This window comes from Peromyscus eremicus, chromosome 2 (genome assembly GCF_949786415.1).
Source record: "Peromyscus eremicus chromosome 2, PerEre_H2_v1, whole genome shotgun sequence".
Taxonomy (NCBI): domain Eukaryota; kingdom Metazoa; phylum Chordata; class Mammalia; order Rodentia; family Cricetidae; genus Peromyscus; species Peromyscus eremicus.
In genome coordinates, this window is record NC_081417.1 from 152,477,757 (window position 1) to 152,498,867 (window position 21,111).

The 21,111-nt window shown below is 50.6% G+C and overlaps 1 protein-coding gene across 1 annotated transcript; it reads left to right on the plus strand.

Moving 5' to 3' along the window:
* The first annotated feature begins 5,109 nt into the window (after positions 1–5,109).
* Positions 5,110–10,880, plus strand: Cplane2 (ciliogenesis and planar polarity effector complex subunit 2). Its single transcript, XM_059256245.1, has 6 exons — positions 5,110–5,320; positions 5,500–5,619; positions 8,245–8,397; positions 8,908–9,032; positions 9,309–9,445; positions 9,644–10,880. The coding sequence occupies exons 2-6, from the start codon at positions 5,508–5,510 to the stop codon at positions 9,891–9,893; spliced, it is 777 nt and encodes a 258-aa protein (XP_059112228.1). The 5' UTR covers positions 5,110–5,320; positions 5,500–5,507; the 3' UTR covers positions 9,894–10,880.
* The last annotated feature ends 10,231 nt before the right edge of the window (positions 10,881–21,111 follow it).

The window sequence follows — 21,111 nt, forward strand, 5'->3', positions numbered from 1 at the left end:
CCCCGGCATGAGTAATGTACTCCCCCAAACTGTGGAGATGACATCTACCCTTTAGTTAATTTTCCTCCTATATACTGTACTTCCTGAGACCACATGCGGTTGAGGCACAATTACAATTGGGTGGGGGTGCAGAAGGGAATGGGTGGGACCTCAGGTAAAGGTCAAACGTCCCTCACCCCTCCTGTGAGGGACTGTCAACAGGCCTATCTTTTCTATAGTCACAGATACCCTGATTAGGCTAGTCATGGCTGTCACTATTGGCAGCCTGTTCCAGGACAATGTGATGGCCTCAGTTCATCCTCTCCGGTGTGGCAGGAACGATCACAACCTGAATCCCCAATAGGAGGAGAAAATCAGAGACGAGACCAGCACTGAAGGGCTCAGTGCAGAGTTTCCCTGGAGCAAACTCTTTGAGAGATGGCCTCTGAGTGGGCCATCATGCTTCCCTGGCATTTGAGTAAGCTTCCTCTAACACTGAACATGAGCCCCAAGGCTGGAGGAGCTGGAGATTTAATAAAGAGGCTGGGCACTTGACAGACAGAGGCAAGTGGATCTCTGAGTTCCAGGACAGTCAGGGCTATGTAGGGAGACCCTGTCTCAAAAGACAGCAACAATAACAACAATGAGGGCGGGGGAGAGAGAGAAATAGCTGAACTAGAGTTTACCTGGAAATTACTGAACTAAAATGACTGATTCAGGCATAAATTAAAATGAGACAAGAGGTCAGGCAGTGGTGACGCACACCTTTAATCCCAGTACTCAAGAGGCAGAGGGCAGATGGATCTCTGTGAGTTCGAGGCCAGCCTGGTATACAATGTGAGTTCCAGGACAGCCAGGGCGACACAGAGAAACCCTGTCTCAAAAAATGGAAGAAAAAAAAAAAAAGGCTATTTTATTCTGATATCTCTCGCTCTCTGTCTGTCTGTCTGTCTCGTGTGTGTGTGTGTGTGTGTGTGTGTGTGTGTGTATGTATGTGTCTGTGTATGTGTGTGTACCTTCATAGATGAACATGTGCCACAGTCTAAAGATAACTTGTGGGGGTAGGTTCTCTCCATCTATCATATGGGTCCCAGGAGTTCCCCCTTCCACTATGTGGGCCCCAGGGATCACAGGTCATCAATCTTGGCACCAAGTGCTCCTACCTGCAAAGCCATGTAGCCTAACTGATCCCAGGAGGCTTCAGGAGAGACAAGTTTCAGCTGAGAGCTGACTGGAGAAGCTGGTCGTGGGAAGATCTTGAAGAAATAGCAGGCCATGTATGCGGGGCATCAGGAACAAATGCCTAGGGTGGTGTGAAGTCCACACACTGAAGGAGGAAAAGGCAGTGTGGCTAGCACATCTGAGTGAGGGGAGGGTGGCCTGGTGGGCCTACAGGCTGCAGTGAGGGAGCAGAGTGGGGTAGTCTAGATGCAGAGAGGTACCACTCAGTGCACAGGAGTAACGCACCCAGGCAGAGCATGCCAAGAGTGGCCACCTCTGTTTCCAGCTCCCTGGCACTGGGGCCCCCAGATCTCCTGTCAGTGCTTGCCACTTCTCAGCCTCTTTGAGATTTTCCTCAGCCCAAACTTGTTGCTGTTATGGCTGGGTGGCAGCCAGGCTCCTGCTCTGTCTGTATGGCTGACGCTGACAGTGCCCAAGTGGCCAGACCACTCACATCCTACACCCCACTGGCTGTTGTCACCTCCAGATAGTGTCCTCCTGGCCCTCTTTCAGGGACTCTTCCTCTGATATTCTGGTCTGCACATCCTTTCCCTCTCAGGGGAACCACTGTCCATCCAGTAGCTGGAGAGACACCATGATGTCAGGCTGGTACCATTGACTGGGCAGGTTGTACTTTCAGTTTGGAGAGTGACCTGAAGGAGGCTGGTGGGCCCATGTAGGAGGCCAAGCAAGCAAGAGTCGGGTGAAGACTTACATATTGATGAGCACACCTTGAGCCAAAGAGAGGAGAGTGGCTGCCACTCCGGGCGCACTGAGGGGCCAGTAGAGGGTTTGAGGCTATGTCCCTAGCTGCCCCACCCTCAGGATACTCAGGCAGGGCTGTCCATTTCTTGCTTTTAACCTCACCCCACCCAGCTTAGGTCTCTGTGTGCCCGCCCACCTAGAGCTCCCATCTGCTCCAGGCGGGTGATACATAACTGCCTTGAGGACTCCCGCTCCCCTCCTCCCCCCATGGCCTTGTGGTGCTCAATGAATGTGTGCGGGGACATCAAACTGTGAAGAAGGGAGTGGATGCACTAGAAGGATCCTTAGGGAGATGGCTCGCCTGCTTGTCCTTAGGTTTAAAGAGAGAAACAACTTCCTAAAGCTGCGGGGAGGGCCGAGGGCAGTGACGAATGAGTGGTTAGGGGACACAGCAGAGTGGAACCCAACACACTAAGATAGTCCGCGAGTTCCTGAAGCTCAGCTCTGAACTTGTCATCCTCAGCTCCTGGGTTGGCGGGCTCCCTGTCACCAGCAGCGGTGTTTATTTAATTAAGGTCTTGGGCCCTGCTGCAGACTGACTTGTGTCTCTACGATATGTTGAGGCCATGCTCTAATAGGCTATATTTGGAGGTGGATCCTTTAGGAGGGGGGTTAAGATTAAAACAGGTCAAAATGGTGGGGCCCTAATCCAACCAGATAGTGCCCTCACACAGTGTACCAGTCAATGCCGTTTAGTCCCAGCACTGATGACAGCAGAAGCAGGCATCTCTGTGAGTCCTAGGCTAGCCTGGCCTACATAGCAAGCTCCAGGCTAGCCAAGGCTGCATAGCGAGGCCCTGCATCAAAAAAAACAAAAAACAAAAAACAAGAAAGAAAGTGAGCAGCAGAAGCTGGTGTGGCAGTGCACACTTAGTTTTTTGGGTTTTGGTGGTGGTTGTTTTGTTTTAGGTTTTTTTTGTTGTTGTTGATGTTTGTTTTTTGTTTTTGGTTTTTTTGTTTTTGTTTTTTTGTGTTTTGTTTTGTTTTGTTTTGTTCGAGACAGGGTTTCTCCATGTACCAGCCCTGGCTGTCCTGAAATTCACTCTATAGACCAGGCTGGCCTCGAACTCAGAGATCCACCTGCCTCTGTCTCCCAAGTGCTGGGACTAAAGGCGTGCGCCACCACTGCCCAACTGGTAGTGCATCCTTGTAATCCCAGCACACAAGAGGCTGAGACAAGAAGATCAGGAGTTCACCAGGCCAACCTGGACTACATATTGAGAGCTCACCTCCATAAAGGAAGAAAAGAACAGCAGGGTATTGAGCAAAGAAGAGGCCATGTCCAAATGTGGAGAAGGCAGGGGCACCAGAAACCAGCCCTGCAGTGAAGTTGGAGATGCAGCCTTTGGCTGTGCAGAAATTCTCTGCTGTCTGAGCCCCCAGTCTATGGCACTAGCAGAGCAGCACAGTGCATATGTTAAATGTACAGACACACATCTCCTTCTAGGCCCTGAGGCGGAATCTCTTTGCGCTCGCAGGCTCTATGTTCCCTGGTGAAGCTGGGTCATCAAGTATCTTTCCCTGAGCTCAGGCAAAGCAGTGAATATTAACCTCCTCACCCTCTGGCCACCAGCTCCTCTAACCACCAACCTCCCTGTCTGTGCCCAGGATGATGTCTAACCAGCTGCCCCACCCCCATGTTAACACCAGCTCACTCTGCCAAGGTGCTGCATTTTCTCATCCCCTCATGGAGCCTCCCACAAGCCAGACCTGGGCAAGGTTGCCTGTGAAGTCTAGAAGCCCAAAGACAATTCAGATCTGAGCACTCCTGGCCTGTGGAGAGAGCTGTGCACAGCTATAGATAACCCTGACTGTGCAGATCCCTAAGCACTCACTATAGAAGGAACCCAGGAACATGAGCAATGGATTCCAGCCACAGAGTCCTGTATAAATGGTTTCCTCTGGTACTTCTGCCTCAATGCCTCATAAGCCAGTGAGGGAAACGCCCTCTCTTGCACCCTCCTCCCTTCCTGACCCAATGAGACACAAACCCCTCTGCCTCTTGAGGGTATGCAGCCCTCTTCCTAGCCTCACTAGCCCCTCCCAGATGCTAGGGTGAAGTGCTGAATACCCAAAACCCAATCTGCCTGAATAGATACATGTGTTCTTAGAGTCAGGTAACCCAGGCCTCTGAGTCTGTTTTTCCACTGACTAGCTGTGTGGCGGGTGTAACCTCAGACAAGTCATGTCATTCCTCTGAGTTTCTTCATCTGTGATAGAAAAGACATAACGCCGTTTATATGGAGATGAATGTCCATAGACTCCGGTGCAGCAGTCCCCACAAAGCCCCCTTAACTCATTCATGGCAAGGCAGTGGCTGGCCCTACTTGAAGTCCCTGTACAAGATGCCGGTACAGAGTAAACGTAATAGCCGCCTCTCAGGGGTGGCCCCTGTGTCCTGTCCAGCCCACAGGCATTGACTGAGCAGCCAACTTCTGGGTTGCTCACAGGCCCAGGCTGGAGCATCCAGTCCCGGGGCAAGACTGTGGCTCCCCCTGGCTCCCCCAGCACCAACTTGATGCTGAGCACACAGTTGGGGCTTGGTCCCTGTTGAATGAAAGGAATGAATAAATCAATTAGTAAACAAGTGACTCTTTATTCAGACCTCTTACAAAGTCCCTTGACTTCTCAATCCAGAGGTGTTTGATGCTGGACCTGCTGAGCAGGATTGATGGGGCCGTGACATTAATAACATCAACATAATAACTAAATCTGCTGAGCTGTGCTGCCCAGACACTGTTGTAAAGAACGGTATGTGGGGGAGGCGGGAGGCGTGGTGGTGCACACCTTTAATCCCAGCACTAGAGAGACAGAAGCAGGAGGATCTCTGTGAGTTCGAGGCCAGTCTTGTTTGCATAGGAAGTTCCAGCTCAGCCAGGGATACATAGTGAGACAGTCTTTAAAAAAAAAAAAAAAAAAAATGAAGAGGAAACCGAGGTACAGCGAACTGAGGAAGCCTCCTTCCTGGGGAAGATGATCATGTTTGAGAGGAAAATCTGAGCCCAAGCTGGTAAAGCCAAAGACATCCATCTGAGGGAAGGAACTGCAGACCTTGCAGAACCCACAAAGAACCGGCCTGAATTCAGGAGCCCTTCCTCCCCCTGCGTCGCCATGGCAACATTCTGCACATGCGCTTCGCGGCTGCGCCTAGGCCTGGCGGAAGCAGGCTCTGCGGGCAGGGCAAGAACATAGGGCGGGCTTTTAAAGGGATAATCCTTCCTCCTGCCAGCCTGCTTGCACGGACTGTGAGGTTGGTGTTCCCGGGAGTCAGAGTCTAGGAGGCAGAGGTGAAACGTGGCTGTGAGACCCTGGAAAGGCGATAAGGCAGAAGAGGATTGTGCAAATACCTTCCCAGGTATAGAGAGCGATGTGGGGGTGTGGGGCTATGGAAATGCACCTTCGGGTGGGGAGCCAGGCTCCAAGGGAGAGCTAGAGGGAGATTAAGAGGAACTATGGGACCAGCTTGGGGTAATCGTTACCCCTCTCTCCACTTCTACTCCCAGTATTCTGCTACATTCTAACCTCAACCTACAGCCTCAACCATGGCCAGACCTCCCGTGCACGGTTCGGTGATTGTCCCAGACTGGCATGAGACTGTGGAGGGCAAGGAGTACTTAGCCTGCATCCTGCGCAAGAATCGCCGGCGGGAATTTGGTAAGTGCCTCCCCTGAACACACACCACATGCCACACGTGCACTCTTGACACTGCCTGGAGTGGCAGAAACAGGACAGTGGGACCTGCCCCACAGCGGTCCTCACCATCGAGGTCCCCTGGATGCCATCTCTCTAGGGCCCCCTCCCCCAAATCTCCTTAGAACTAATTCCACCAACAGAGCCAGGAACATGGAAACAGCCCATCGCTGCCAACAGCAACTGTCACCAGAGACGTTGGCTGAGCCCTCCTCACCTGGGGCCACGCCCTCTGCGGGGCGCTTTGCACAGTGGTCCCTGTGCAGTCTTTTTTTAGACAGGGTTTCACTATGTAGAAAGCCAGAACACTTTATGTAGACCAGGCTGGCCTTGAACTCACAGAGATCCACCTGCCTCTGTCTTCCAAGTGCTGGGATTAAAGGCCTACGCCACCATTCAACTTCCTTCTCTTCTCTTTTCTTTTTTTCTTTTTCTTTCTTTCTTTCTTTCTTTCTTTCTTTCTTTCTTTTTTTCTTTCTTTCTTTCCTCCCTCCCTTTCTCCCTCCCTCCCCCCCTTCCTTTCCTCCCTCCCTCCTTCCTTCCTTCCTTCCTTCCTTTCTTTCTTGGGGGGTGGGTGGGTGGGTTTTTGGTTTTGGGGGGGGGTTTGAGACAAGGTTTCTCTGTGTAGCTCTGGCAGTCCTGGAACTCACTCCGTAGACCAGGCTGGCCTCGAACTGAGAGATCCACCTGGCTCTGCCTCCCGGGTGCTAGGACTAAAGTCGTGTGCCACCAGGCTGGGCCTATTCAACATTTTTACCAGCACATTTAAGAGACGTGTTTAGGGTCACACCCTAATAAGCAAAGGAGACCCCTTCAGTGCCTTGCTGTCTAAGGTCAGACATTGGTGTACCCAGGATTAAGCCAGATTACCCAAGCAAGGACAAGAGGCATGGCATCTGATTTTAGAGTCCAGCACCATCAAGCTTCAGACCAAAGCTACTGGAGAGGCTGAGGCAGGAGGATCACAAATTCAGGGCTTGCCTGGGCAACACAGCACGATTCTGTCTCGTGGGGGTTGGGATGTATGGTAGAGCTGTCACCTAGCATGCCAGGGGCTGTTCCGTCCCTGGCACCACTAAGAAGACAAGAACAGGGGCTGGAGAGATGGCTCAGAGGTTAGGAACACTGACTGCTGCTCTTCCAGAGGTCCTGAGTTCAATTCCCAGCAACCACATGGTGGCTCACAACCATCTGTTATGAGATCTGGTGCCCTCTTCTGGCCTGCAAAAATACATGCAGACAGAACATTGTATGCATAATAAATAAATAAATCTTAAAAAAAAAAAAGAAGACAAGAACAAAGACAGCTCAGACTTCAAATCATCAGACTCCAGAATAGCACCGTTTTCACTTCCTTTTTTTTTTAAAGATTTATTTATTTATTATGTATACAGTGTTCTGTCTGCACATATCCCTGCAGGCCAGAAGAGGGCACCAGATCTCATTACAGATGGTTGTGAGCCACCATGTGGTTGCTGGGAATTGAACTCAGGACCTCTGGAAGAACAGCCAATGCTCTTAACCGCTGAGCCATCTCTCCAGCCCCCATTTTGACTTCTTTTTATGTGCAAGTTTTTTATTATTAAATATTCTTTATGTGTGTGGGTGTTTTACCTGGTGTAGGTATGTGCCTCACATGCATTCAGTGCCCTCAGAGGTTAGAAGAGGAGGACAGATCCCCTGAGGCTGGAGTTATAGATGGTTGTGAACTACCATGTGGGTGCTGGGAATGAAGTTCCTGTCCTCTGGAAGGGCAACTGGTGCTCTTAACCACTGAGCCATCTCTCCAACCTCTGTGTGCAAGTTTTAAGAACTCATAAGGCTCTCAATGAATTGGTTTTATGGGATTTATCTCTAGTAGCTGTAAACACTTTTGCTTTTATCACTCTTAAAGAAGAGATTGTAAAACACCATGTTTTTGTGTATGAGAAATCCAGATTGAATAATAGCAGTATCAATAAAAAAATATTTCAAAGCCAGGCACACACCTTCAATCCCAGCATTTGGGAGGCAGAGGCAGGCAGATCTCTGTGAGTTCGAGGCCAGCCTCATCTACAAAGCAAGTTCCAGGACAACTGGGGCTACACAGAGAAACCCTGTCTCAAAAAAAAAAGGGGGGGGGTATCAGGGGCTGGAGATGGCTCAGCAGTTGAGAGCACTGAGCACTGGCTGCTCTTCTCAAGAACCCAGGTTTGATTCCCAGCGCATCCTGGTGGTTCACAGCTGTCTGTAACTCCAGTCGTAGGGAATCCAACACCTGCTTCTGGCCTCTGCAGGCACCGGCACACAGAGGATACACAGATGATATACATGCAAGCAAAACATCCAGTGTTTTGTCTGTGTTTACAGCAAAGTGTGCCCAGAAGAGTGTATGTCATCCAGGTCCCAGCAAAGATCGAGAGCAGTTGACAGTTTGAACAGATCAACCATGAGATCCTAGGCTGTCTCTGTGTATTCTTGGACTCTGTAGAGCTGAGCTGAAGGCTGAGGACCAGGCTGGCTAGTTAGCTTAGATATAGGGTATCTCTGCCAGGGTCTGAGCAAGAGCAGAATTAACTCCCCAGTTCCCTGGCTCCCTCCTTGCCACAGGGTTGCTTGAACGGCCAGTGCTACCCCCTTCAGTGGCCATTGATACTGCCAGCTACAAGATCTTTGTGTCCGGGAAGAGTGGTGTGGGCAAGACCGCACTAGTGGCGAAGCTGGCCGGCCTGGAAGTGCCTGTAGTGCACCACGAGACTACTGGTGAGTGGATCTAACCCTCAGCCTATCCTTGGTGGCCTTCCATGAGATGGAGGCAAGAACCTGGCCCCAGACCGCATTAGCCGGGGTTAATTATGGCATAAATATAATTATGCCAATTCCTCTGTGATCTTGGGAAGTCATTTTGTTTGGATTGGTACTAGAGACAATGGTAGCTCCCTGTCTTGTGTCTAGTTAGTATAAAGGTAGGTACTTAAGACCAGCCCATCCCCCCATTATGTTTCTTTCTGATCCATCATACGTCCCAGAACCTTTGAGGTCTCCCTATATAAGCAGTGAGACCTCTTTCTTGTGGCGTGGGTCAACTTGGCATGGTCTACCAAGGACTCCTACAAAGCAACACTGTTCCTTATGATCTGAGGATTCTCCCAGGTCAGAGACCATGCCTTCAGAGTGATGACGCACAGGATGGAGATGTAGCTCTTCTTCATACCCCTTCCAAGCCACGCCCCCCCCTCCCACTTCTGAATGGCTGATCCCAATTCTCCTCAGGTATTCAGACCACTGTGGTGTTTTGGCCAGCCAAGCTAAAGGCCAGTGACCGTGTGGTCATGTTCCGCTTCGAGTTCTGGGACTGTGGGGAGTCCGCCCTCAAGAAGTTTGATCACATGCTGCCGGTGAGCTGGGCAGGTGGGCCTAGGAGGGCTGTGGGTGGAGGCTGTCAGAGACCCACCCCATCCATAGGAGCCTGACTTGAATGTTAGTTACCTGAGGGCAGTGTCCTGAGCTGCAGGGCTCTGACTGGCATTGGGGACTGTGTCCCAGCCACTCTCTGCTCTGGGCCTCAGTTTCTCAGTCGGTGGAAGGAAGGGATGCTACTGATCCTTCTTGTAGTTCCATGGGTTTATGTGGTCACGTGTCTATGTGCCACAAGCCAGCCTCTCGGTCCTCAGGCTTGCAAAGAGAATGCAGATGCCTTCCTGTTCCTCTTTTCTTTCACTGACCGCGCCTCCTTCGAAGACCTTCCTGGGCAGTTGACCCGCGTAGCCAGCGAAGCTCCTGGGGTCGTTAAGATGGTTATTGGCTCCAAGTATCCTTTGAGTAGCCCCTAGGATGCACTCTTGGTGAGATACCTGTCACCCTGTGAGGTCCAACCCATAGGTTTTCCTTAAAGGATATCCAGGACTTAGACCAGCCCCTGGGTGTGGCCTCTAGAGAGGAGGCCAAGGCTGGGTCTGATGGAGTGGTAAGCAGAGCCTCTTGGCTAGGAGCCTTAACCCTCCCCCAGGTTTGACCAGTACATGCACACAGACGTGCCAGAGCGAGACCTCACAGCCTTCCGGCAAGCCTGGGAACTGCCCTTGTTACGGGTGAAGAGTGTGCCAGGGCGGCGGCTGGCAGATGGGCGTACACTGGACGGGCGGGCTGGGCTGGCTGACACTGCTCATGTGCTCAATGGCCTTGCAGAACAGTTGTGGCACCAGGACCAGGTGGCAGCCGGCCTGCTCCCCAGCTCCCCAGAGAATGCTCCTGGCTGAAGGGTAATGGCATCCTGAGTAGAGACAGAGACTGATGATCCCTACTCCCATATCTTGAGTGACCCAGGACAGATGGTGGGACCTAGGGCCCAAGGCTGATGCAAGAACACAGTCCTCAGGACTGGCTGGGGAGGGCCCTCACCTGGCCCTCATCTGGACACAAGGCTCCAGAGCCGAAAGGTCTCCCAGCCCCACTGCCCCTCACCCTTCTGCAGCATCCACCGAGGGTATGGTGGTGGTAAGAGCACCTCAGAAGGACCCTGGACCTCTCTTGACTTCGACCAGGAGCATTACTGGTTGAAGTAACACCATTTGATCCAACAGATAAACTCTGAGATCTCAGTGGCTGAACTCTGTAAGAGTGGTTTTTCGCTCCCTGCACTTACTCAGACGCATGTTCCTGGTTTATTAGCATCCTGTCAGCAGACCTGGAATAAGTGCATGGCTACCAGAGGTTTCTGTGGACACACTGCATTGACCAGCACCCAGTCACATGGAATTAAAAGGGAGCCTGAGAGAAGTGGTCCACCTGCATATTCAGGAAGCTAGCCCTGCTCTCTGGGGACTCTTGACCTTGACTACTATGAAGCTATAAATCAGCCCTCAGACAAGGGCTTTGCCTAGGAGTTGGAAAACTGGGCAGGGCCAAGGACCCTTCCTACTGAGTAGGGGATAGGATATGAGGTAGCTTGAACTAGCTGTCCTGTATGGGAGGAGGGTGAGCGTAAGCAAGGGCACAGTGAAACCACTGATCTAGACCACTTCATGGGTAGAAAGAAAGGTTTACTGGGATCAGAATGTCAAGGCTATCTCTCAGTGGAGGGGGCAGGCAGAGAAAGTAGCAAAATGTTGGAAAAGTAAGCAGATTTTATGTGACAGCAGGGTAGGATTTTTGAGCTGATACAGGCTGTTCAGATTAATTGGGAGCTAGATGCCCAAAGTAGTTGACCTTTGGGGCAAATTAAGGGAGGTCCTGGTTAGCAGAAACCCAACTTAGGGGATTCCTGAGGAATCCCAAATTTAAGTGTCTGTTTACCCAGAGTCCTTCTGTTTAAGACACTGTCACCAGCACTGCCATTTTGGCAGGCTACTTTGAACATAGCAGCGAGCAGATTCAGCTTTGTGTCATCCAAGCTCCCTCAGTCACAGACACCAAATGGAGGCTAATGTGGCTGATTTTAGTAGCTTTTGTTTGGTTGTTTTTGGAGACAAGGTTTCTCTGGCTGTCCTGGAACTCCCCTCTGTAGACCAGGCTGGCTTCAAACTCAGGGATTCACCTGCCTCTGCCTCCCCAGTGCTGGAATTAAAAGTGTGCACCACCGCGGCCCGACTGATTTTTAGTAACTTTTATTTAGTATAACAAAGTGACAGAAGCAGCTTGGTCAAGGAAGGATTTGTCTGGAGGCAGAGGCATGTGGATCTCTGGGAGTTCAAGGCTAGCCTTATCTATGTAGTGAGTTCCAGGACAGCCAGAGCTATATAGTGAGACCATGTCTCAAACAAACAAACAAAAATCCAGAGTTCGGCTTCTAATGCAAAGGTTCACAATGTCCCAAAACAGCACGTCCGTTTAGGAGGTATTCAGAGAGCTGGGCCTGTGGGAGACAGTGCAGACCCAGGCTGTTACATTCTGTGCCTTGCCTCCATAGGCTCACGGCTGTCTCCTACTGAAAAGCTGCATTTTGTCTAGTTTCAAGAGACCCTGTAGTCCAAACAGTCCCAGAATAAGTCATGTACATCTAACTTACAATGACATCGAGTCAGCAATTCCATTCCAAAAAGAAGGATGGGGGAGAGAGGCAGAAGCCCAGCATGGCAAATGTTAGCCCCAAGGCTCCAGGTCCTTTGTCAGGTGCCTTGGGAGCCCCTCTGGGCTTGCCCAGCTCCGCCTCCCCCACTTTACAGCACTCCCTCAGAACCTCTCTTGGGCTCCCTCCATTTGGTAACTACAGCTTTCTTCTGAGATGTCCCGTGTTCCTGAAATTTCCTGAGGTCCCCTGGAAGCCAAAGGTGGTGATCAGACCCCAGGTGGGATCAGGGGTTGAGCTGGACTTAGAAGGAATAGCTGGGGAAAAGGAGCCATTGGCCTCTCACAACTTGGGCCTCTGGGCTTTGGAGCTCTGGAGAGCGACGGTAGGGCGATAGAGCGCCAGTAGGCGGTGGGGCTGTCTTCCCTTGGACTGGGAGGGTGCGGATGTATGTGCAGCCAGGTCCAGCCCCACTGTTTCTCCCAGGACCCAGCACTCCCTAGCTCCCTTCTCTTGCCTCCTCATGTCCTACAGATAGTCCTACAGATACGATGAGGCCGAAGCCCAAAGAGGAACAGGCAGCGGTTTCAGAGATGCAAACAACCCTTGTGCTGATGGGTCAGGCTGCTCACTAGCTTCCCTTGCCCATCTTGCTTCTACCCTGCAGGAGGGGAGATACCTTGCTGGGGGCTCCCTCCCTCCTTCCCCTTCCCTCCCCGCCCCTGCTCTCTTCCTCCTTTTCTTCCTCTGCTCCTGCTCCTTCCTTCTCCTGTCTCCACTCCCTCCTTGACCATACTGAGCCACTGGTCAGGTTCTTGCCAGTTGAGCAGCCTGGCCTTAGGATGTCAGGGAACATCCACAGCAAGGTACTGGGATACAGGACCGGATCACGCAGAGGGTGCTGGGTAGGCCATGGCTGAGTCCTGGGGTGGGGTGGTGGTGGCTGAGTTTTATGTCCAGGCCCTAGACCTTACTCCCTGGCCAGCCTGTGCCTGTCCTAACATTCCCATGCCAGGTGCAGACTAGGGGGAGAGAGGAGTGTGCAGAGTTAGGAGCGGGGGCTAAGGGTCCGGGCAAATCAACAGAGGTCTAAACTGAGGGGGTGAGATAAAGGATGGGGGCTGGGGTTTCAGGGGAGTGAGTGCTCGACTCCTAGAAAAAGGTACAGGAGAGAGACTGAGTGGCACCGGATATTTCAGTGGTCACCACATGCTCAGCTGACATGCTGTCCAGGGGCGGTGACAGCAGCATGCACTCTACCCAGGTTCAACCCTCCCAACACCAAGATAAGGTGCAATAGTACTGACTGTTGCTGAGGTCTTGTTTGGTTTTGTCTTAGAATATCTTCTGTTCATTGACAATGCCGTAAACGTATACAAAGTATCTTGATCTTACCTGTCCCTGACTCCCCCTGACTATCCCCCAACACATCCCCATCTCCTTTTCATGTCTTTTCTTTCTTGTAACCCACTGAGTCCAATCAGTGATGCCTGCTGGAATGTTCACTGATTTTGTTGGCTTGAGCTAGTGCAGGTAACCATAGCTACAGTGAGTCCCTGAGTGCAACAGCCAAACCATGCCCAGAAGTCAGAATTTCACAGCCCTCCTCCCATCCTTCGGCTCCTACTGGCCCCACTTCTGTGTTGTTCCGTGAGGCTGGGGCTGGGCGCGGGGTCTGTATATGTGTCCTATTCAGTCCTGAGCATCCAGCCGTCACTTGTTCTGTCATTTGATTAGTTGTGCATCTCTGCACTAACCGCTACCCACTGCAGAAGGCTGAGAGCAGCGCTAATCCATGGGCAGAAACAAATGTTTAGAAGGAAGTGCCACAACATGTCCACTTAACAAAACAACAGCATAAGGCTCCCCGCGAGAGCCTCTGACCTCCAGAGCCTTTGACCAGGCTCACGGCACCAGACATGAATCCCTCCCTCCTCCTCTGGAGCAGACCTCAAACCCAGTCAGAAAGCGGTTGGTCACCTGGTTACTCCACAACGTTCACACCTCTGTTGTACCAGTGCAGAGGCCATTCCTACGGTGGAGGTGACTCGGAGGCTGAGAGCATGAGGGAGTAAGAAGGGACTCAAGTCTGCCTGGAGACCTTCCTTGTTCTGTCTTTGGCAGATAAGTGACAGTGAGTAGAGGGAGGGATAGCCCAGCTGGGCTGCTGGAGCAGCTCCTGGCTCCTGCAGATCTGCCTTCTCTGGTCACCCATCCCTTCACACCTCTTCCACCTGAGGCAACGATGACCTGCAGACAAAACCCCAGGAATGACCAGGGTCTCTGGGTACCATGGGGGCACTCGTGTCCCATTTCCCAGTGGTAGCATTTTCTTCCAGGTGAGAGGCCTTCACCCCACCAAGGAGGCAGGAGTAGCGAGGGACCATCTCCCTTGAGCCATCTCTCTCCCTAAGAATGCTGCAACACCTCCTTTCCCACTTCTTGGAGGGTTAGTCCTGGGGGACCTGGTCTACCTTGACCCCCAGCTTCCCAGGAGCACAGCTGAGTGATGCTCTTGGCCATCCTGACCTTGCCATGGGGACCGCTGTTCTGCTAGGCACTGAGCCTGTGGACATGCTGCAGGTAGAGGAGGAGTGGAGTCACCTCGGGGGTGGAGCCTCTCCAGGTGGCTCAGCAGGTGAGAGCACTCATTGCTCTACCAAAGGACTCAGGTTGGTTCCTGGCATCCACATGGCGGTTCACAAGGGTCTGTAACCCCAGTTCCATGGGATCCACCATCCTCTTCTGGCTTCCTCAGACACCAGGAATGTATGAGGTACACAACTGTATATAACTCAAATTCAAGGGGACTTGGTTTCTAAAGACACCAGGCACACACATGGGGCACAGACATACATGAAGCCCAAATACTGTGTACATAAAATAATAATAAAATTATTAAAAAAAAAAACATGGTTGCATCCTGCTCATGACCTTGCTATGTATGCTCATATGGGTCACACTTGATGATCCATCCATACCCCTCTCAGTAGCCTGCAAGTCCCTGTTCCATCTGGCCTTGACCGGTTCTCCCTGACTGGCACTACTGGATCTGTGAGTAGACACATTCACTTACCCCCAGTGCCTTGGTGCTGTTTTCTGCTGGGGTTCTCTCCACCCAGATTTGATGTTGATTTAGGTGTCAGCCTTAACACTACCTTCCTTCCTAAGGGCTTCCTTGACCCATGTGATCCCTAGAGGCCTCGTCCCTTGAGCTTCCTCACAACATTTTTTTTTTTTTTTTTTTTTTTTTTGGGTTTTTTGAGACAGGGTTTCTCTGTGTAGCTTTGCGCCTTTCCTGGAACTCGTTTTGGAGACCAGGCTGGCCTCGAACTCACAGAGATCCGCCTGCCTCTGCCTCCCGAGTGCTGGGATTAAAGGCGTGCGCCACCACCGCCCGGCCCTCACAACATTTATCACTCTAGTTTGTTGTCTGTCTTCTGCCACTAGAATGAGCTCCCTGAGAGCAGAGACCTGGTGCATCATGCCAACTGCTTTACCGTGTAGAAGCGTGTAGAAAGTTCTTAGTAAGTGGTTGTTGAATGAATGCATGAATCCAGCTCTCCGTTTCTCCAGCCATCTGTCACTAATCCATTCCACGGTTGGTGTTTTCAGAAAGCAAAACCCACTATTGTAACAGGGAATTTTATGTAAGGCTTGGATAAATTGGCGTTGGAAAACTGAAAAAGCAGAAAGGGAATTGAAGTAACAATGTCAATGTTAGTGGTTCCCTCTGGAGCCACAGCATACAGCTCACGTGGCTTTCCACAGTAGCCTGTCCTTGCACACTGCCCCACCCCCACCACTGAAGCGCTCCCTCCACTGTCATCCATTTTATCTTCTAGGTCTCAGCTAATGGTCATTCCCACAGAGTGTCTGTCTGTCCCTGCAAAGGTTTTCTTCAGTAGGCCCTACTCACATCGACATCTCTCTGCTCCTTTGATGTCGGTCTCCCCAGCTAGTCTGCAGACTCCATTAGTACATAGACCTCATCTAGTGTGTTCACTGTGGGATGCCCATCACTGTGGGATACCCATCACAGTGTCCACTGCAGAGTCTTGCACAGTCAATTAACACTAGTGAAACTGGTAAATTAACCTTCCTGCTCATCTAGCCTCATATTCACCAACCATCCAACCATACCTTCATCTGCTTAACCATCCGTACATCCACCCACCCATCTGTCTATCCCCCCATCCATCTGTCCATCCACCCACCCATCTGCCCTTCCCACCCATTTGTGTGCCCATCCTACCCACTTGTATGTGTAGCAGGAATCTTTTTTTTTTTTTTTTTTTTTTTTTTTCGGTTTTTTGAGACAGGGTTTCTCTGTGTAGCTTTGCGCCTTTCCTGAAACTCACTTGGTAGTCCAGGCTGGCCTCGAACTCACAGAGATCCGCCTGGCTCTGCCTCCCGAGTGCTGGGATTAAAGGCGTGCGCCACCACCGCCCGGCGTGTAGCAGGAATCTTTTTTTTTTTTTTTTTTTTTTTAAAGGTTTATTTATTTATTATGTATACAGTGTTCTGCCTGCATGCCAGAAGAGGGCACCAGATCACATTACAGATGGTTGTGAGCCACCATGTGGTTGCAGGGAATTGAACTCAGGACCTCTAGAAGAGCAGCCAGTGCTCTTAACCTCTGAGCCATCTCTCCAGCCCTGTAGCAGGAATCTTAAAGGGTCTTATTAATAAAACAATCCCGGAGCCAGGTATTCAGGTCAACACTGGAAGATCAGAGAAGCAGAACAAGCCACAGCCACCTCACCTTGCCAATTCCTCAGCTGATCCTGTTTCCTCACACTGGATGCCTCTCAACTGAACTGCTGCTCAAAAGCCTAAAAGCTTGGGTTTGGGGATTTAGCTCAGTGGTAGAGTGCTGAGGTTCAGTTCTCAGCTCAAAAAAAAAAAAAAAAAAAAAAAAAAAAAAAAAAAAAAAGCCTAAAAGCTTAACCAGTCTTTAGTTCCTGGTCCTCACACCTTATATACCTTCCTGCTTCCTGCCATCACTTCCTGAGATTAAAAGCATGAGTCACCATGCCTGGCTGTTTCCAGTGTGGCTTTGAACTTACAGAGATCCAGGCCTCTGAAATGCTAGGATTAAAGGCGTGTGCTACCACTGCCTAACCTCTATGTTTAATATTGTGGCTGTTCTGTTCTCTGACCCCATATAAGTTTATTAGGGTGCACAATGTTTTGGGGAACACAATACCACCACATGTATGCCCTTAAAGAGATTTACTGACTGTCCAGTTCAACTGCTTATGTGATGCCTCCTGCCCAGCCATGCACTGGTCTCTCTAGCCCTCTGCATATGTCTACCCAATTATTTATTTCTTTGTTTACCCACCTATTGGTCAACTCTTTCACTAACCCACACATTCACTTATCTGTCCAAACAATTACCTATCCATCCATTGATTAACCTCCACACTCATCCATCCACCAACTCATCCATCCATATAGCCATCTCTCCACCTACCATTTATCCACCCAACCAGTTTATCCGTCCATCTACCAAGCTGCCCACCATCTAGTCATCCATTCATTCATCCAACCATTTACCATCTAGTCCTCCATCCACAGACTTTTTTTTTTTTTTTTTTTTGAGACAGGGTTTCTCTGTATAGCTTTGAAACCTATCCTGGAACTTGCTCTGTAGACCAGGCTGGCCTAGAGCTCACAGAGATCCACCTGCCTCTGCCTCCTGAGTGCTGAGATTAAAGGCGTGCACCACCACCACCTGGATCACAGACTCTTAAGCAGCCTTCGGGAGAAAAGCCATACAAAACCAGAGATGATGCCAAGTACAGTGGCATATACCATTGGTACCAGCGTGAAGGAGGCAGAGACAGGCAAGTCTGTGTGAATTTGGTTTACATAGCAAGCTTCAGGCTAGCCGGGGCTACACAGTGAGACACTGTGTGGTAGTTCAAATGTAATTGATCCCATAATCTCATGGGGAGTGGCACTATTAGGAGGTGCAGCTTGTTGGAGTAGGTATGGCCTTGTTGGAGGAAGTGTGTCACTGTTGGGGGCGGGCTTTGAAGTTTCCTATGCTCAGGATACCGCCCAGTGTCTCAGTCAACTTCCTGTTGCCTGCAAGATGCAGGACTCTCAGCTGCTCCTCTAGCACACACTGCCTGCATTCCACCATACTCCCTGCCATTATAATGGACTGAACCTCTGAAACTGTAAGGGAGCCACCCCAATCAAATGTTTTCTTAGAAGAGTTGTCTTGATCATGGTGTCTCTTCACAGCAATGGAAACCCTGAGACACCTTGTCTAAAAACAACAAAAATGAAAATGAATTTGATCTTTCCGTCGTCTGAAGGCTGAGACATCAGCCTCGCTGCCCTAGGATGCTATTTTCTGCTGGAGTACCCATTGCTCTGGCCACACTGATGGCTTAGGGCTCTGGGAACAGATCTGAAGGAGCCCTGCTTCCCACAATGCATCACCCTGCCCCCATATGCTCCTGCTTTGCCGAAATACTCTTCATGGAGAGAAGGCTTTGGTCCCTTGTTCTAGGACTGACTCCTCCAGATGTCTGGGACCCTAGTGGTCCACCCTCCTGCTATGAAAGCCCTCTCTGCTGCTCCAAATCTCCCCACAGAGATGTTTTTCTGGTGTCTATTATAATTTACTATGGTCTTCTCAGCATTGTCCTGTTCTGAGCAGGCAACTCCATGTTCCTGACCCAGGTGCGCCCCCTATGGGGCAGTGAAAGGCAAGAGCACTCATCCAGGCCCTAGGCAGGCATCCACAGTTCCTCCCAGTGGTCCAATGGGTGGGATCCAGGTGATGTCCCAGCCCTCCACCTAGGCTGGCAGTGTTACCTCTAGCAGCTGCACCACACTCAAGCTGGTATTGCCCCTAAGCTTGGGACAGCCAGGTCTACACCTCTGTAGCTGGGAAGTTCATGAGATAAGAGTATGTGAAGCTATTGAGTGGCAGGGTTGTCCTTGTACCCCAGAGGAACTGGGAGCCCCGAGGCAGGGCTACCCATAGCTCTGGCTTTGGATCAGAGCCTCCCAGCTGGCATTAACAGATGGTAGGTAGGGGACAGGAGCATGAGACTGACCTTTGTACCTAACAGAAGTCCAACCAGCTCTGCTCTTTCCCAGAGATGCGCAGGACCTAGACTCTGCACCAGGATACTCATGTTCAAGGTCTCATCTACAGTGTCGATTTATATACCTGGTCTAATCAGAGGCAGTTCCAGGCCAGCCAGGGCTACGTGGTGAGAGACCCTATCTCAAAACAAACAGACAAACAAACAAAACCTAGGGAAATGGGGGCTGAGAGCTCAGAGGTTAAGAGCACTGACTGCTCTTCCAGCGGACTCGCACTGGATTGCCAGCATCCACATGGCTGACAGCAACCCACTGTAACTCCAATTCCAAAGAGATCCGCCACTTTCTTCTGGACTCCACAGGCACCGCACACATGTGATGCATAGACATACATGCAGGCAAAACACCCATACACATGAAAAAAATTAATTATTAATTTTTTTTAATTTTAAAACAAAAAAAAATGTATATGGAAATGGGAGCTAAGAGCAGAAAATCCAGGTTAGTGATCTGAACCCCCTGAGGGTTGGTTGACACGGTGTGCTGCAAGCCCAGCTTTTTTTCCTTAAAATATTGTTCATTTATTTAAACATTTTCAGTTCTGTTTGTGTGAGTAGTATGCAAGGTATCCCACATGATGGGGCTCTCTCAGCACATTTATATCACAAACACTGGGTATTTTTAAAGAAATATTTAATTTATTCTTTGAGAATTATATACAATATATTCTGTTCATATTCTTTCCCCTCCCTAATTCCTCCCAGACCCTCTCCCCATCCCTACCCACCAAATTTCATGTTCTTTCTCTCTCTTAAAAACAAAATAAGTGGACTGGAGAGATGGCTCAGTGGTTAACAGCACTGACTGTTCTTCCAGAGGACCCAGATTCAACTCCAGCACCCACATGGCAGCTCACAACTGTCTGTAACTCCAAGATCTGACAGCCTCACACAGACATACATGCAAGCAAAACACCAATGCATGTAAAATAAAAATAAATAAATTATTTTTTAAAAAAGAAAGAAATTAAGCAAAACAAAACAAAATTCGGGCCTGTGATGGTGCATACCTTTAATCCCAGCACTCAGAAGGCAGAGGCAGACAGATTTTTTAGTTCAAGGCCAGCCTGGTCTACAGATTTCTGAGTTCGAGGCCAGCCTGGTTTACAGAGTGAGTTCCAGGACAGCCAGGGCTACACAGAAAAACCCCGTCTCGAAAAATTCAAAACCCAAAACAGAACACAAGCCAAAAACCTTGGAGTCATGTTTGCGTCTGCCAACTACTCCTGAGCATGAGGCTGCTGAGCGTGGCTGATACACCCAGTGTCGCTCCATTGAAGCAAACTGATCTTCCCTTCCCTAGCCTTCTGCATGCTGGGATTTTTGTCTTGAGCTTGTACCGGTCATACACACGCTGTCACATTCTCCCTGAGTTCATATGTGCATCTGTTGAGTCTGAAAAATGCCATTTCCTTTGGATTCATTCTGCCAGCTCTGGCTCTTACGGTCTCTCTATCCCCTCTCTGGAACAGATCCCTGAGCCTGAGGGTATGATAAACATCTCCCATTTAGGGCTGTGCTGCAAAGTCTTTCAGAGAGCTGTGGGTCTCCCTGCTAATCCCCATCCACTGCTAGAATCTTCTCTGATGAGGGTTGGGGTTGAGCAATATACTGATCTGTGGGTACAGCAGTGTGTCTTTAGGAGTCATTTTATTGCTATGTTCATTAAGCAGAATAATGGTCTGTTTTCCCCTAGGGCCCATGACCTAGCAAATCTCAGGTCAAGCACAGTTTAGTATGAGCATAGGTTTGTACCTGAATGGTGGGGTGAGAGAAGAAGGATTGTTCCTTGAAGGCCTTCCCTCCAACGGTTTGCCACACCTCCCATACCAGTTAGAATACCGCAGCCAGCAGAGTGGCTTTGTCAACTTCACTCTGGTGCCTGTGCCCTTCACCTGGCCCCGATCCAGAGCAAGCACACACACACCCTGCAGGTGGAAGACCCATCAGGCACGGAGGAGGGTGGGGAGCACTGTAGGGGCTTTGCGCTAAACCTGGGTGGGACCAGGCCTGCCTGGGAGGAGGCTGTGTGCTGAGTCCGGGAGCCATGAAGCCTGCCTGGGTGGGGCAGGGCCTCCGGGGAAGGACCCGAGAGCTGAGCCTCGATAGGGCGGGGCCTGCCTTGGAGGGGTACTCAGCCTAGGGGGCGGGGTCTGAAGGGGGCAGGGGTGCTGAGCTTGGGTGGCTGGGGGCGGGGTAAGGAGCCTGGGAGAGGAGGAGGTGCTGAGCATAGAAGAGGAGGAGCAATGAGTCTAATCGGGTGAGGCTCTGACTACTGTAGAGAGGGACCTAGCTGGAACCGCAGGAGCTGAGTCTGTCTAGTGCACAGCTGTTCAG